General features: G+C 42.7%; 1 protein-coding gene across 2 annotated transcripts in view; it reads right to left on the bottom strand.

Moving 5' to 3' along the window:
- The window catches only part of NAA25 (N-alpha-acetyltransferase 25, NatB auxiliary subunit), a 561,072-nt gene that overhangs the window by 37,276 nt on the left and 508,646 nt on the right, over window positions 1-15,150 (bottom strand). For both annotated transcript variants that reach the window (XM_069214819.1, XM_069214820.1), the window contains exon 23: window positions 1,721-1,867. In XM_069214819.1, the coding sequence (XP_069070920.1) occupies window positions 1,721-1,867 (147 nt within the window). The remainder of the gene's footprint in view (window positions 1-1,720; window positions 1,868-15,150) is intronic.

Raw genomic sequence — 15,150 nt, 5'->3', positions numbered from 1 at the left:
TACGGATACTTGTTATGGCATTTTGGACAGAAGCGGAATGGGGTCCGTTCCATCAGCCTTGAATTCACACGTGGCCGGGCCGACCAGGCCCCGACGGGGAATCGAAAAAACCCCGAAGGGCCACCGGAATTCTTCTAAATTCGGTGTCGATCTGTTGTAACTAACCCGATACCGAACGCAAACAATACCGATGTTTTTTCCGAGATTCTAACTAACTTTCCGACCCGAAACACGGAGCGAAAAGGAACACGTCCGAACCCGATGGCAGAAAAAAAACAATCTAAGATGGAGTAGACGCCCATGCGCAATCGAGTCGAAATGGGAGGAGTCCCTCAGTCTCGTGACTCGAAAAGACTTCTTCGAAGAAAAACAACTTGTAACACTCCGAGCCCAACACCAGATGGCGGGATGTGCACAGCAGGTGTATCTGCAGCTACACATGCCATTGAACATATAAATATATACACACATACACACACACACACACACATATATATGTCCCTTTGTGGTGGTTGCCATTTGGCAATTGTAGTTGGATCTGCTTTTCCATGAAAACAGCACTTTTTGTTTGCTATTAACTTTGGCCCCGTTTGACAAATCTTCACGAAACTTTACAAAAAAAATAAAAATGTTTGTCCAACTCATCTCCTTTCTGGAAACTTTTGGGGTGATCAGTCAAGAGGGGGAGAGAAAAAAGGGGTTCCAAAAAACAAATTCTCCATGCATGTCCCACAGACTTATTTAGGCGGGGCTAAAGCAAAAACTGCTGAACGGAATTAAACCCAATTAGTCAAGAAGCTAGAACTTGGTCCGCAGATTGTGCTTTTTGTGATTTACAGTAAATCCATTCAGTAGTTTTTGTGAAATTAAGGGTAAAAAATGATTGTATATTTTGGCAGCTGAGCTCAGGAGACCCTTACAAGCCTCCCGTGAGCGCAAATTATGTGAGGTCATAAGCAGTGCATGGCGGGGGGACAGATTATAGTCTGTGCTGCTAGCTTTACCTGCTGAATTTCTGTGGGTTTTTCAGTTCAAAACGTTAACACGGTCACTGGGAAATTCATCTACAAAAGGTACTTTAACCTTTTTATCAGTGAATATATACATAGACATACTTGTATCCATATACATATTTGTACACTTATATTCACATACAAAAGTCAAGTGAAACAAAAACATTTGACATTTAAAGACGTTATGATTAAGACCTGTTAGTTTAGCGAGGACTTTATCTTAACTTCCCTACATATGCAAGAGCATTAAGCACGTGGACATTACAATTTTTTTTTTGTATTGCTTTGTGTTTGTTAGGTCAGTATAGCTATACCAATATGAAATGCATGCAGCATTTTCCGTATCAGTTTGCAGGCAAAAAGGAGACCAGATGCTTTACATTTCTGCTTTTCCAAGCTTCCTGTGCTCAGAAACTAGATGTTTACTAAATAGTGACTATCAAAACCAAGCAAAGCTTTCCCATTCGCTATCAGATAAATTAGGGGCTCAAACACATTACAGTGGATTGTTAGGGTTCACAGAAACGAAAAACATTACATTCATAATCAACTACGCGTACATCTAGTAAACAAATCGTACTGTATAGGTAACCACGGGGGCTAGTACAAAAAGGCAAGGTCACACCAAATGAATCACAAATGCATTAATAACTCCTGCGAAAACATGTTCTGCAAACTCAAGGGATGGACAAGGAGAATATGCTTACCTCTGAAAGTAAATCACCTCCCAAGGACAGCTCTTCAAGTTTCAGTGCAGCCAGACTTATTTCAAGTCCATTCATATGGTCGATAACCTTGACAAGTAGTTTCTGCAGACCCGTGACATAATCCTGAAAACCAGTCAAAACAGGTGGCTGGTAGGGGGAAGAAATTGAGATAATCAAAAACACATCTTTAATTGAGAACAACGAGGAACATTCTCAAGACAATCTTGCATGTATTTTTTTAAAAGGTTTCTTACAAGCAGTATTTGGAATTTTTAAATACATGTTTGTGGTTTTCGTGGCTTTGAATGCTTCTCATTGGCCTTTTTCCAGCTCTACATTAACTCTCATTTTAAGGACGATTAAACTTATTTATCTGTAAAGGTGTTGAACACTGCCAGACGTGTTTAACAAAGTGGACGGCGGTGGAAAAGGGTTTTAAGCTAAACCTAACAGATACATAGTTTACTCGAAGAAGAATACTGCGAAAAAGACCCGAATCCGCCAAGCTGGTGTCTCATACTAAGCTAAGGTGGGAAACACTTGCCAGTAATTTCAGGTGAAGTCAACTAAAGTCTTCCAATTTAAGTAGCTAATTTCAAAACGACTAGGAAAGTGATGCCATAACCCCTCAAGAAATAGGCTGCTGCATATGCTAGACAAGCTAGATAAAAAAAAAGGTTAAACATACCTCTTAAAATGTAAAACCTTGGACCTAACTTGTAGAGACCAACCAAGTGTTTTCTTTGCTTCCAGTGTTAACCGCTTCACCACCTCAAATGCACGGTTCATCAACACATACATGGAGGCCTGTGTTACAATGAAAAGCCTCTTTGCAGCTTGGTATTTGATACATGTTAGTATCCTCCCCTCCTGTGGTTATGTGAAACATTACCTCTCTCTTTAAAAGTAAAAAACGCGTGGGCTTGCCTGCAATGAGACACCCCTAGAACATCAAATGGCCCCTCAACAAGTCTCAAAGAACGTACTAGCTCTAGTTTGGGATTTTGTTCCCAACTCACAGTGTGTGTCTGGATTTATCTGCAACATCTGAACTCACAAGGATGATTTGTGGGTTGCATGTGAATGTAACATTTTACAAAGAAAGCACATTGCCTGAATTAGTAACATTCACATTCTGTGCACAGCCTGTCACCTAGTGGCCGACAAAAACTCACTGCCTATGACTGGAGATAAATGTTTATGTGATGACATTTTAGGATGTCGACCGGAGTCCAGCAACGTGGCACACATTACCACCATGTTTATGTTATGTTTTGGGGCTTTCTTTAATAATTTGTCGAAGTTTTAAATTCTGAATTTGCCTTCTGTGGAGGCATGTGACTAACTCAAACAGCAAAATTGTTACAGGTCAGTGTTTTTGGTATTGAAACTTTTATAAAAACAAAATTCTATACAGCAATAATCAAGAAGTGCAATTATTTAGGTGGTCGGCTAGAGGCTACCGCCGTCTAAAAAACATTCAAGAGGCTGCTTGTCCGACCTCTGCTCATTTTCTCAGGTATACAGCAATTCATTTGTACCATAAGAATTTTAGAGAAGACCACCCGGTTATGTAAGTCTCTCTTTAGCTTTTCTTTGAAACGTAATATAAAAGATACCTAAACCGTTAGTGGTATTTCCTTTGTCCTACTGCGTTCACATGCTATGTTGGGAAGGTCATTCTAGTGGTGGTAGAAAGGCTACTCCCCCTCTAAAAGTCTCATTAGCAAGTACCTTATAGAAAGAGGCAGTATGTTGTGTTCCTTTATAAATCATCAAGGTGTATTATGAACATATGAAAGTTTCATTTATTTAAATGTCACAAATAAAATATATATTTGTGGGAGATTTTGTCCACTTACAAAATTTTGCAATAGTAGCAATGTGCAGAATATAGAAGTATACTCTAATTTACATAGGCACACTTATTTGATGCTATTGTTTTCGAAGCGATTGTGCTGCTACTTAGTAAAGTGCCTTTTCCTAGTTTATGATAGCTAGGCCTCCGTTAGGCCTTGTCCCCATATTGTTCAAAATGGCAAAATGTATGTCGCACAGCTAAGCAAAGTTAGGTTTGTTTGTTTCAATTAAAATTCTCTGTGTTTTTGGAGAAAAAAAAGTTCCCGACATGGGCTCTATAATGTTGCAATCATTCAAGATCTCTGCCGCTACCTCTTTGTACTGCATTCATTCAGAACAGTTCACAGTTGAACTAGTTTGTCCTGCCATTTCTGCATGACATTAGCATTGAGACCTTGAACCAATATTCTTGTAGAGGGATAGTGCATAGACCGTCAGGCAATGACTCGTAATAAATTCGTTCTCTGATTTGTCCAAATTGCAATTCTTTTGCTCACACCATGAAGATTTCACCATTTTAGTTAAGTAGTTAAGTTCTATGAGAAGATTTTGTATATACAATCTCAATTTTGTTTTTGGGAGGTGGGGGTTGGGGGGAGGGACGGGTTCAGTCAGGACTTTCCTGAGACCTCTCCGATACTATTAGGAATGCTGGGCATTAGAAGATTTCGGATTTGCTCACTATTCTGTATTGCCCTATTAACAACATGACAATGACTTATTCATCTACATTTTAAAATGTCTGTATTGTACTCTTATGAATGTGTGTAATAAACATTCCTAAATTTCTAATTCTGCCTAGAAATCACTTACCGATTCTGTCCTTACTTTATTAGCTGTATTTTGACATATTATATGGTGCCTTGTTTCAGGATACACTGCGTCTTATGAAAATGAGGTTTCTCACTGTCCCGACCCAACCTTCTGTGGGCGTATTGTTGAGGGAACTTTTTGGGGTGTATTGTTTGAGGGGATCCACACACCCACATACTTAAACATATTGTGCAAGGAAAAATTGCTTATCCACCACTTCAAATATTGTGGCAGGCCTTTCAGGCCTGTAAATCATGTATCTGTTTCTAGAACAGATGTAAGTATATAAATCAAGAAGTGTGGCCTGCAAGACTCAATTCGGGGTTGTCTAAGCAGTTTCATGTACAGTGCCACATGCATCTCCACCAGTTAAGAATATGATTTTCAAGCACAAAAAGGGACATGCTCTAATGTAAGTAGGGATTCCCTCACAACATATCACCATATCTCCTGTGCCTTTTGGGAAGGTTGTGGAAAGGAAATGTTACATACCCAGTAAGTATCTGTTTGTGGCATGTAGTGCTGTAGATTCATATGCTCTACATACTTCTGCCATCTAGTGTTGGGTCTGGAGGGTTGCAAGTTGTTTTTCTTCAAAATGTCTTGAGTCTGAGGTATAGTGACTCGTCCTCTTGCTTAATGCGCATGGCATAAACTCCAGTATCAGATTGTTTACCCGCATGGGGTTATGAAGGGAGTGTAATATAAGGTAATGTAATTGAAATGTCCATGCATATAAATGTGTAAAAATGACTACCACGGTCACAGATATCCGGGGAGGCGAGTGGGCACATGTGAATCTACAGAACTACATTACACAAACTGATGCTTACTGGGTAAGCAACATTTTCCATCTGATGGCATTTGTGGCTGTAGATGTACACGCTCTGCATAGACTGTAAAGCAGTGCCTCCCAAAAGGCAGTGGCTGCCCTGTGGTAGTATTTTGGAACAAAGAACATAGCACTGCCTGACCTACATTAGTTTGTTGGTGTGCTAAAACATCCACACAGTAATATCTATGAAAGTGTGTGGTGTTGCCCATGTAGCTGCTTTACAGATGTCACTTATGGTGTTTCCCCCCTACCTTTGTAGTTGCCATAGATGCACCTTTTCACAAGTTGAGTGTGCTCTGGGGGAAATAGGTAATGGACTTTTGCATAGCAAGTTTGGATACAGTTGACAATCCATGTTGCTGTAGTGGATTTAGTAATAGGGGTGCCTTTGTGTTGTGTGGTGGAGAAAAGGCAATAAAAAGTTGTTTTGTTTTCCTAAAGGTTTTGGTCCCATCAATGTGGAACATAAGCACTCTTTTTATATTTAATGTGTGGCGGGCTCTATCAGCAACAGAATCAGGTTGTGGGAAAAAGACTGGCAATTCAATTGTTTGAGATGAAATTGAGATACCAGTTTTGGTAAAAATAAATAAATAATTGGATTGGTACGAAGAACCACTCTATCCTTGTGTATTTTGAAAAAGGGTTCTCGTAAAGTTAATGCCTGGAGCTCATTGACATCTCAGGAAGTTAATGAAACTAAAAAGCCAATTTTCACGACAGGAACTGTAAAGGACGAGTGTACTGTTTCAAATGGTGGGCACAAGTCTAACAACAATCACATTAAGGTTCTAAGAACGCCCTGTGGGTAGTCTTGGATGTATCACTCTTTTAAGCCCTTCAATAAAAAAACTTTAATAACCGGGATTTTGAAACAAGTAGAATGTTGTCTGTTCTGAAGGTAAGCAGAAATAGCTGGCAAAGGTAACCTTATGGAAGTGTATGCTAAGTTTGCTTTTTGTAAATGAAGATACAAGATGACATTTTGCACTGACACTTGTAAGGAATCCCAATTTTGAACAATGCAATAGTGCACACAACATTTCCATTTTGCTGCATAACATGCTCTATTAGTTGGTCTACGTGCATCCTTAAGAATATCCATACATTCTTAAGGTAGGTTTAAATACCCGAATTCTATGACTTCAGGAGCCAAATTTCAAGATTCAACTCCTTGGAATTTGGGTGTCTGATTTGACCGTCGTTCTGAGTGAGAAGGTCAGGGTGGAAGGGAAGCTTCTCGTGTGGCACTCCTGATAGGTCTCAGAGTGGTGAACCATGGTTGTCTGGCACATGTGGGTGCCACTAGAATCCGTGTGAGAAGTTTGCCTGAGTTTCTGAACCAGATACCGAAGGAGAGGGAAAGGTGGAAAAGCATAGGCAGATATCCCTGACCAGTTCATCCATAGAGAATTACCCTTGGACTAAGGGCGTTGAAACCTGGAGGCGAAGTTTGGGCATTTCATGTTTTCCTTTGCTGCAAATAGGTCTAAGTCTGAAAATCCTCACTTTTGGAAGCAGGGTAGAATGACTAAAGGGTGAAGTTCCCACTTGTGGACTTGTTGCTGCATCCTGGTGAGGAGGCCGGCAAAATTGTTGTGTTTACCTGGGAGGTGTTTCCGCTAATAGGTAGATGTAGTGACGAATGGTCCAATGCCAAATTGTCTGTCCAAGGTGAGACAACTGCAGTGAGTGTGTCCCTCCCTGTATTTAGCACATAATAAAAAGGTTGTCATGTTGTTGTGCACATGAGAACTACCTTGTTGGTGAGATGAATTACTTTGAGTGCTAGGCGAACAGTTAGCAGCTCTAATGTGAAAATTTGGTGTGTGATCCCAAAGACCCTGGACTGTGAGGACCTGGAGATGAGCAGCCCACCCTGTCTGAAAGGCGTCCATTGTCAAAATGATCTGTGGAACAGTGTCCAGGAACGGCCGCCCCTTTAAAAGGTTGGTTTTGTTCCACCACCGCAGAAAGCAAAAGGTACGGCTGTCTACCAACACCAAATACTCTTAGCGAACCTTTGCCTGAGACCATTGATGTGATAGAGATTCATGCAACATGCACACATGAAGACTTGAACGTGGCACAATTACAATGCAGGAAGCCATCATTCCTAGAAGTTTCATGACTGCTTTTACTGTGACTGGGGCGAAAGTTAGAGGATACAGAATGTCTGTATCCTTGCTGCATTTGGGTAGGCTATTTCCAACTGTGTGTGTTGAGAATGGCACCCAGATAGGGCTGTATCTAAAGGGGATTTAGGTGTGGCTTTCGGAAATTGATAGTGAAACCTAGTAGGTAAGCAAGTCTATTGTGGTTTGAGTATGATGCAAACATTGTTTGAGTTCTGGTTTTGATGAGCCAGTCATTTAGGTATGGGTATACATGCATTTTATGCCTGCGCAGGTGAGATGCTAGAAACGCGAGGCATTTTATGAACAACCTTGGCTGCTGTTGTGACCCCAAAGGGGAATACTTCTAATTGATAGTGTTGTCCTGCTATCACAAATCTGAGACATCTGGGATGTCATGGGGGTATTGGAGTGTGAAAGTAAGCATCTTTTAAATCCAGTGGTGAGTCACCCATTGCAGAAATGGGATCACATTTTGACGTGTGATCATGAGAAAATCTTATATGATGTAATGATTTTAAGGCCCGAGATCTACGATAGGTCTTAAGGAGCTGCCCTTTTTGGGTTACGAGAAAGTACAGTGAATATAACCCAGTTTCCTGATGTAGAGGAACTGGTTCTATTTCTCCTTTGGCCTGTAAGGCCTGCACTTCCTGTTTGAGGACAGTGACATGATCCTTTGATAGTTTGTGAGTGTGAGGGGAAATGTTTGGAGGTGTGGAATTGAGCTCCGGACAATAAACATGTTAGATAATATCCAACACCCATAGATCTGTCGTGATTTTATTGCCAATTTTGGTGAAAGAGCTGAAGCCGCCCTCTTATGGGTGTTTGCTAATCGGAGGGAAGTCGGAGTAATTCACTGCTTGGAGGCAGTGGAAGAGGTTCGAGGGTAGAGCCTTTTTCCCCTACCTCTGTAGTTGTTCCCTCTATAGGAGTGGTTCCCAACCTGTGGTCCCGGGACCCCTGGGGGGCTGGAAAGCCTCCTCAGTGGGTCCGTGACTGCTTAGAAAATTAAATACTATAACAGATTAAGTCCCCAGCTTTCAGTAATGGCTCATTGGGGGTCCCCGTATTCCAATAAAGATTCAGTGGGGGTCCCCAGGTTCCAGTAATGAAAAAGGTGGGGTCCACAAAACTAAAAAGGTTAGGAACGACTGCTCTATAGGAACCTTTGTAAAATCCTCTAAGAGGATGTGTATGGCACATCTATTATTGTATGGCAACAAAGTTTCTGATGTAGAGGGCTTGGAGGCTATCTTATATTGAGGCCTACGAAAGGACCCACGCGAGGGAGGGAGTTGGAGCGCTCCCATGGATTTTGCTACTTTATTGTCCTTCATCTTTTCTAGCATCTGGTCTAGAAGGAAAATGTCACTTACCCAGTGTACATCTGTTCATGGCATTAGTCGCTGCAGATTCACATGCTGTGCATAGTCCGCCGTCTGGTGTTGGGCTCGGAGTGTTACAAGTTGTTTTTCTTCGAAGAAGTCTTTTCGAGTCACGAGACCGAGGGACTCCTCCTACTTTGGTTCCATTGCGCATGGGCGTCGACTCCATCTTAGATTGTTTTCCCCGCAGAGGGTGAGGTAGGAGTTGTGTATGCTAGTAATAGTGCCCATGCAATGGAATGAATAAGTATGTACAAAATGAAGGTTAAAGTAATATATTTACAAATGTTGAAGAATTACTTCCAAACGGCTACAGGCTGCCGGGGAGGCGGGTGGGCGCATGTGAATCTGCAGCGACTAATGCCACGAACAGATGTACACTGGGTAAGTGACATTTTCCGTTCGGTGGCATGTGTAGCTGCAGATACACATGTTGTGCATAGACTAGTAAGCAGTTTTCTCCCCAAAAGCGGTGGTTCAGCCTGTAGGAGTGGAAGTAGTTTGAAATAAAGTTCTTAGTACGGCTTGACCTACTGTGGCTTGTTGTGCAGATAACACATCTACACAGTAGTGTTTAGTAAATGTATGAGGCGTAGACCATGTTGCTGCCTTACATATTTCGTTCATTGGAATATTTCCTAGAAAGGCCATAGTAGCACCTTTCTTTCTGGTTGAGTGTGCCCTTGGTGTAATAGGCAGTTCTCTTTTTGCTTTAAGATAGCAGGTTTGGATGCACCGTACTATCCATCTGGCAATACCTTGTTTTGATATTGGATTTCCTGTATGAGGTTTTTGGAATGCAATGAATAGTTGTTTTGTGTTCCTAATTTCTTTTGTCCTATCAATGTAGTACATTAGTGCTCTCTTGATGTCTAATGTATGTAATGCTCTTTCAGCTATTGAATCTGGCTGTGGGAAGAACACTGGTAATTCCACTGTTTGATTTAAGTGGAACGGTGAGATAACCTTTGGTAAGAATTTTGGATTTGTTCTTAGAACGACCTTATTCTTGTGTATTTGAATAAATGGTTCTTGTATGGTAAACGCCTGTATTTCACTTACTCTTCTTAGAGATGTGATGGCAATGAGAAATGCAACTTTCCACGTTAAGTATTGCATTTCACATGAATGCATGGGTTCAAAAGGTGGACCCATGAGCCTTATTAAGACAATGTTGAGGTTCCATGAAGGAACAGGTGGTGTTCTTGGTGGTATAATTCTCTTTAGGCCTTCCATAAACGCTTTAATGACAGGTATTCTAAACAGGGAAATTGAATGAGTAATCTGCAGGTAAGCAGATATTGCGGTGAGATGTATCTTTATGGAAGAGAAAGCTAGATTAGATTTTTGCAAAAGTAGTAAATATCCTACTACATCTTTTGGAGATGCATGCAATGGTTGAATTTGATTATTATGGCAGTAATAAACAAATCTTTTCCATTTACTTGCATAGCAGTGTCTAGTGGAAGGTTTTCTAGCCTGTTTTATGACCTCCATACATTCTTGTGTGAGGTCTAAGTGTCCAAATTCTAGGATTTCAGGAGCCAAATTGCTAGATTCAGCGATGCTGGGTTTGGATGCCTGATCTGTTGTTTGTTTTGCGTTAGCAGATCTGGTCTGTTGGGTAGTTTGACATGAGGTACTACTGAAAGGTCTAGTAGCGTTGTATACCAAGGTTGTCTTGCCCATGTTGGAGCTATTAGTATGAGTTTGAGTTTGTTTTGACTCAATCTGTTTACTAGATATGGAAGGAGAGGGAGAGGGGGAAAAGCGTACGCAAATATCCCTGACCAATTCATCCATAGAGCATTGCCTTGGGAGTGCCGGTGTGGGTACCTGGATGCGAAGCTTTGGCATTTTGCGTTTTCTTTTGTTGCAAATAGATCTATTTGAGGTGTTCCCCAAATTTTAAAGTAATTGTTTAGTATTTGGGGGTGAATTTCCCATTCGTGGACTTGTTGGTGATCCCGAGAGAGATTGTCTGCTAGCTGGTTCTGGATCCCTGGAATAAATTGTGCTATTAGGCGAATGTGGTTGCGAATTGCCCAATGCCATATTTTTTGTGTTAGGAGACACAACTGTGTCGAGTGTGTCCCCCCCTGTTTGTTTAAATAATACATTGTCGTCATATTGTCTGTTTTGACAAGAATGTATATGTGGGTTATCATGGGTTGGAATGCTTTCAACGCTAGAAATACTGCAGTTCTAAGTGATTTATGTGGTACTTTCTTTGATGAATGTCCCATTGTCCTTGGATGCTGTGTTGATTGAGGTGTGCTCCCCACCCTGTCATGGAAGCATCTGTTGTTATAACGTATGTTGGCACTGGGTCTTGGAAAGGCCGCCCTTTGTTTAAATTTGTACTGTTCCACCATAGAAGCAAGATGTATGTTTGGCGGTCTATCAACACCAGATCTCGAAGTTGACCCTGTGCCTGTGACCATTGTGATGCTAGGCACTGTTGTAAGGGCTGCATGTACAACCTTGCGTATGGGACAATGGCTATGCATGAAGACATCATGCCTAGTAGTTTTAATACCATTTTTGCTTGTATCTTTTGTGTTGGATACATGGCTTGTATGACCTTGTGAATTGTTTGAACCCTTTGTGGACTTGGAGTGGCTATCCCTTTTATTGTGTTTATTGTTGCTCCTAAGTATTGTTGTGTTTGACACGGCAAAAGTTTTGACTTTGCATAGTTGATGGAGAAACCCAGCCTGTGAAGTGTCTGTATGACATACTTTGTGTGATGTGAACACTTTGTTAGCGTGTTGGTCTTGATTAACCAGTCGTCTAAGTAGGGGAACACGTGTATTTGCTGCCTTCTGATATGTGCAGCTACTACTGCTAGGCATTTTGTAAAGACTCTTGGTGCAGTTGTTATTCCGAATGGCAACACTTTGAATTGGTAATGTATTCCCATGAATACGAACCTCAGGTATTTCCTGTGCAAAGGATGGATCGGTATATGGAAATACGCATCTTTTAGATCTAATGTTGTCATGTAGTCTTGCTGTTTGAGCAGTGGGATTACGTCTTGTAATGTGACCATGTGAAAATGGTCTGATTTGATGTAGGTGTTTAGTGTTCTGAGATCTAGAATTGGTCTTAGTGTTTTGTCCTTTTTCGGTATTAGAAAGTACAGTGAGTAAACTCCTGTGTTCTTTTGTGGACCTGGTACTAATTCTATTGCGTCCTTTTGCAGTAATGCTTGAACTTCTAGTCCTAGAAGATCTACACGCTGTTTTGACATATTGTGTGTTTTTGGTGGGACGTTTGGAGGGAATTGGAGAAATTCTATGCAATAACCATGTTGGATAATTGCTAAGACCCAAGTGTCTGTTGTTATTTCCTCCCAAGATTTGTAGAACTGGCTTAGTCTTCCCCCCACTGGTGTTGTGTGAAGGGGTGGTGTGACCTGTGAGTCACTGTTTATTTTGAGGGGTTTTGGGACCTTGAAATTTTCCCCGGTTTCTTGGGAATTGTCCCCCTCTCTATTGTCCCCGAAAACCTCCCCTTTGATATTGTCCCTGGTAGGTAGGTGGTCTTGTTTGTGTGGTGCTGGTTTCTGTGGGTTGACCTCGAAACCCTCCCCTAAAAGTAGTTTTACGAAATGTGCCAAATGTGCCTCTGCCCTGCGGAGAGTAGAGTGCGCCCATGGCTTTGCCTGTGTCGGTGTCCTTTTTTAATTTTTCAATTGCTGTGTTCACTTCCGGCCCAAACAATTGTTGTTCATTAAACGGCATGTTAAGCACAGCCTGTTGACTCTCGGGTTTGAACCCACAGGTGCGCAGCCATGCGTGTCTCCTTATGGTGACTGCAGTATTTATTGTTCTTGCAGCTGTATCCGCTGCATCCATAGAAGAACGTATTTGGTTGTTGGAGATATTTTGTCCCTCTTCAACCACTTGTTGCGCTCGTTTTTGGAACTCTTTGGGGAGGTGTTCGATGAAATGCTGCATCTCGTCCCAATGAGCCCTGTCGTATCGCGCTAGGAGTGCTTGGGAGTTGGCGATGCGCCACTGATTTGCAGCTTGTGCTGCAACCCTTTTCTCAGCTGCATCGAACTTGCGGCTCTCCTTGTCCGGAGGTGGTGCGTCGCCTGATGTATGCGAGTTGGCTCTTTTACGAGCTGCTCCTACGACTACGGAATCTGGCGCCAGTTGTGATGTAATAAAAGCAGGGTCTGTAGGCGGTGCTTTATATTTTTTCTCCACCCTTGGAGTTATTGCTCTGCTTTTAACTGGCTCCTTAAAAATCTGTTTAGCGTGCCTTAGCATTCCCGGGAGCATGGGAAGGCTTTGATAATGGCTATGGGTGGAGGACAGGGTGTTAAAGAGGAAGTCATCCTCAATAGGCTCCGAATGTAGCGATACATTATGAAATTCGGCTGCCCTGGCTACCACCTGTGCATATGCTGTACTGTCCTCACGTGGTGAGGGCTTAGTTGGGTACGATTCAGGACTATTGTCCGATACTGGAGCGTCATAGAGGTCCCATGAATCTGGATCATCTTGGCTCATGGTGGTATGAGCTGGTGAATGTGGTGGAGTTTGTGCCGGTGATGCATGGGTTGACGGTGGTGAAGAGGGTGGTGGAGTTACTTTCTTTACCACCTTTGCTTGTGGCTGCTTGTCTTCTTGTTGGAAGTCAAGTTTTCTTTTTCTCCTGATTGGGGGAAGAGTGCTGATCTTCCCTGTATCCTTTTGGATAAAGATCCGCTTTTGCGTGTGATCTGGTTCTATTGTTTGTAATTCCTCCTCAAATCTGTGTTTTTTTAGTTGGGAGGACAGTCCTTGTTCCTCTGAGTAGGAACTGGTTTTCGGTTCGGTTCCCGGGTGTTTTGGCACCGAAACCGTGACTTTTGATTTTTTCGGCTCTGACAAGATCTTTCTTCTTTTCGGTGTCGTGCCTTCTCCGTGCCGAACATCTTCGGTGCCGTTGTCTCTGTGCCGAGCAACTTCAGTGCCGCTATCTCGGTGTCGACCCTTTTCTGCACCACTCTCTCGATCCCGAGATTGCTGCGTGCCTGTGTCTCGACCTGAGTCGGACGACTTCAGCACCAGCTCGCCCTTTTCGGTGCCGATGGACGGTCACCTACTTTATGGGTTAAGCCATGGCCTGTTGGCGGTGGCGTCCCCTGGGCTTTCTCTGTTTTTTCGTGTGATCTTTGTTTCGACGTCTTACTCACGGTTGGTTGCTCTTCGACGTCGAATTCTTCGGAGTCTGAATCGGGGATGGAGAATGTTTCTTCTTCCTCCTCCTCGAACCGTTGTTGTCCTGTCGGCGTGGACGTCATCTGCAACCTCCTGGCTCTTCGGTCTCTGAGCGTTTTTCTCGACTGAAACGCGCGACAGGCCTCGCACGTATCCTCCTTGTGCTCGGGGGACAGGCACAAGTTACAGACCAAATGTTGGTCCGTGTAAGGATATTTATTGTGGCATTTAGGACAGAATCTAAACGGGGTCCGTTCCATCAGTCTCGATGTTGCACGCGGTCGGGCCGACCAGGCCCCGACGGGTGATCGAAATTACCCCGAAGGGCTACCGGAGCTTCTTCAAGATTCGGTGTCGATCTGTCTAATCTAACCCGATACCGAACGAAACAATACCAACGGATTTTTCCGAGATTCTGACTAACTTTCCGACCCGAAACACAGAGCGAAAAGGAACACGTCCGAACCCGATGGCGGAAAAAAACCAATCTAAGATGGAGTCGACGCCCATGCGCAATGGAGCCAAAGTAGGAGGAGTCCCTCGGTCTCGTGACTCGAAAAGACTTCTTCGAAGAAAAACAACTTGTAACACTCCGAGCCCAACACCAGACGGCGGACTATGCACAGCATGTGTATCTGCAGCTACACATGCCACCGAACAATATGTTCCTTAACACTCAAGATTGCCTAATAATAATTGTCCCTCACTAACGATTTCCTGGCCTCTTTTCCTGTGCTCCTCCATTTTGTCCCTGTTAGCACGATCGTATCTGGCAAGTAGTCCTTGTGTATTGGTAATACGCCAGTGTTTGGCAGCCTGAGCAACAACAAGTTTGACAGAAGCATCAACAAATTTGCTCTTCTTATCAGGAGGCAGCACATCATGAGCAGCTTGTGAATTGGTTCGTTTCCTGGCATTAGATACGGCCAAGGAGTCTGCAAGCATCTGGCCTTTGATAAAAATTGTGTCAGATGGGGGAAGCCCTATACTTTTTTTCCACCTGTGGAGTGATAATGTGTGCTTTAGCACGCTTTTGAAAAATATCTTCTGCTTGCCTTTAAGCATGGGTAGATACTGTGTGGACCTATGTGAAGTAATAAGTGCTTTAAAAATAAAATCTTCAATGGGCTCCTTGAGAAGAGGTACCTGATGGTATGTGGCCGCTCTCCCAATAGGTTCT

This window comes from Pleurodeles waltl, chromosome 11 (genome assembly GCF_031143425.1).
Source record: "Pleurodeles waltl isolate 20211129_DDA chromosome 11, aPleWal1.hap1.20221129, whole genome shotgun sequence".
In the NCBI taxonomy this organism is placed as follows: domain Eukaryota; kingdom Metazoa; phylum Chordata; class Amphibia; order Caudata; family Salamandridae; genus Pleurodeles; species Pleurodeles waltl.
Note: the sequence above shows the minus strand (reverse complement) of the source record. Positions and strands in the feature narration are given on the sequence as shown.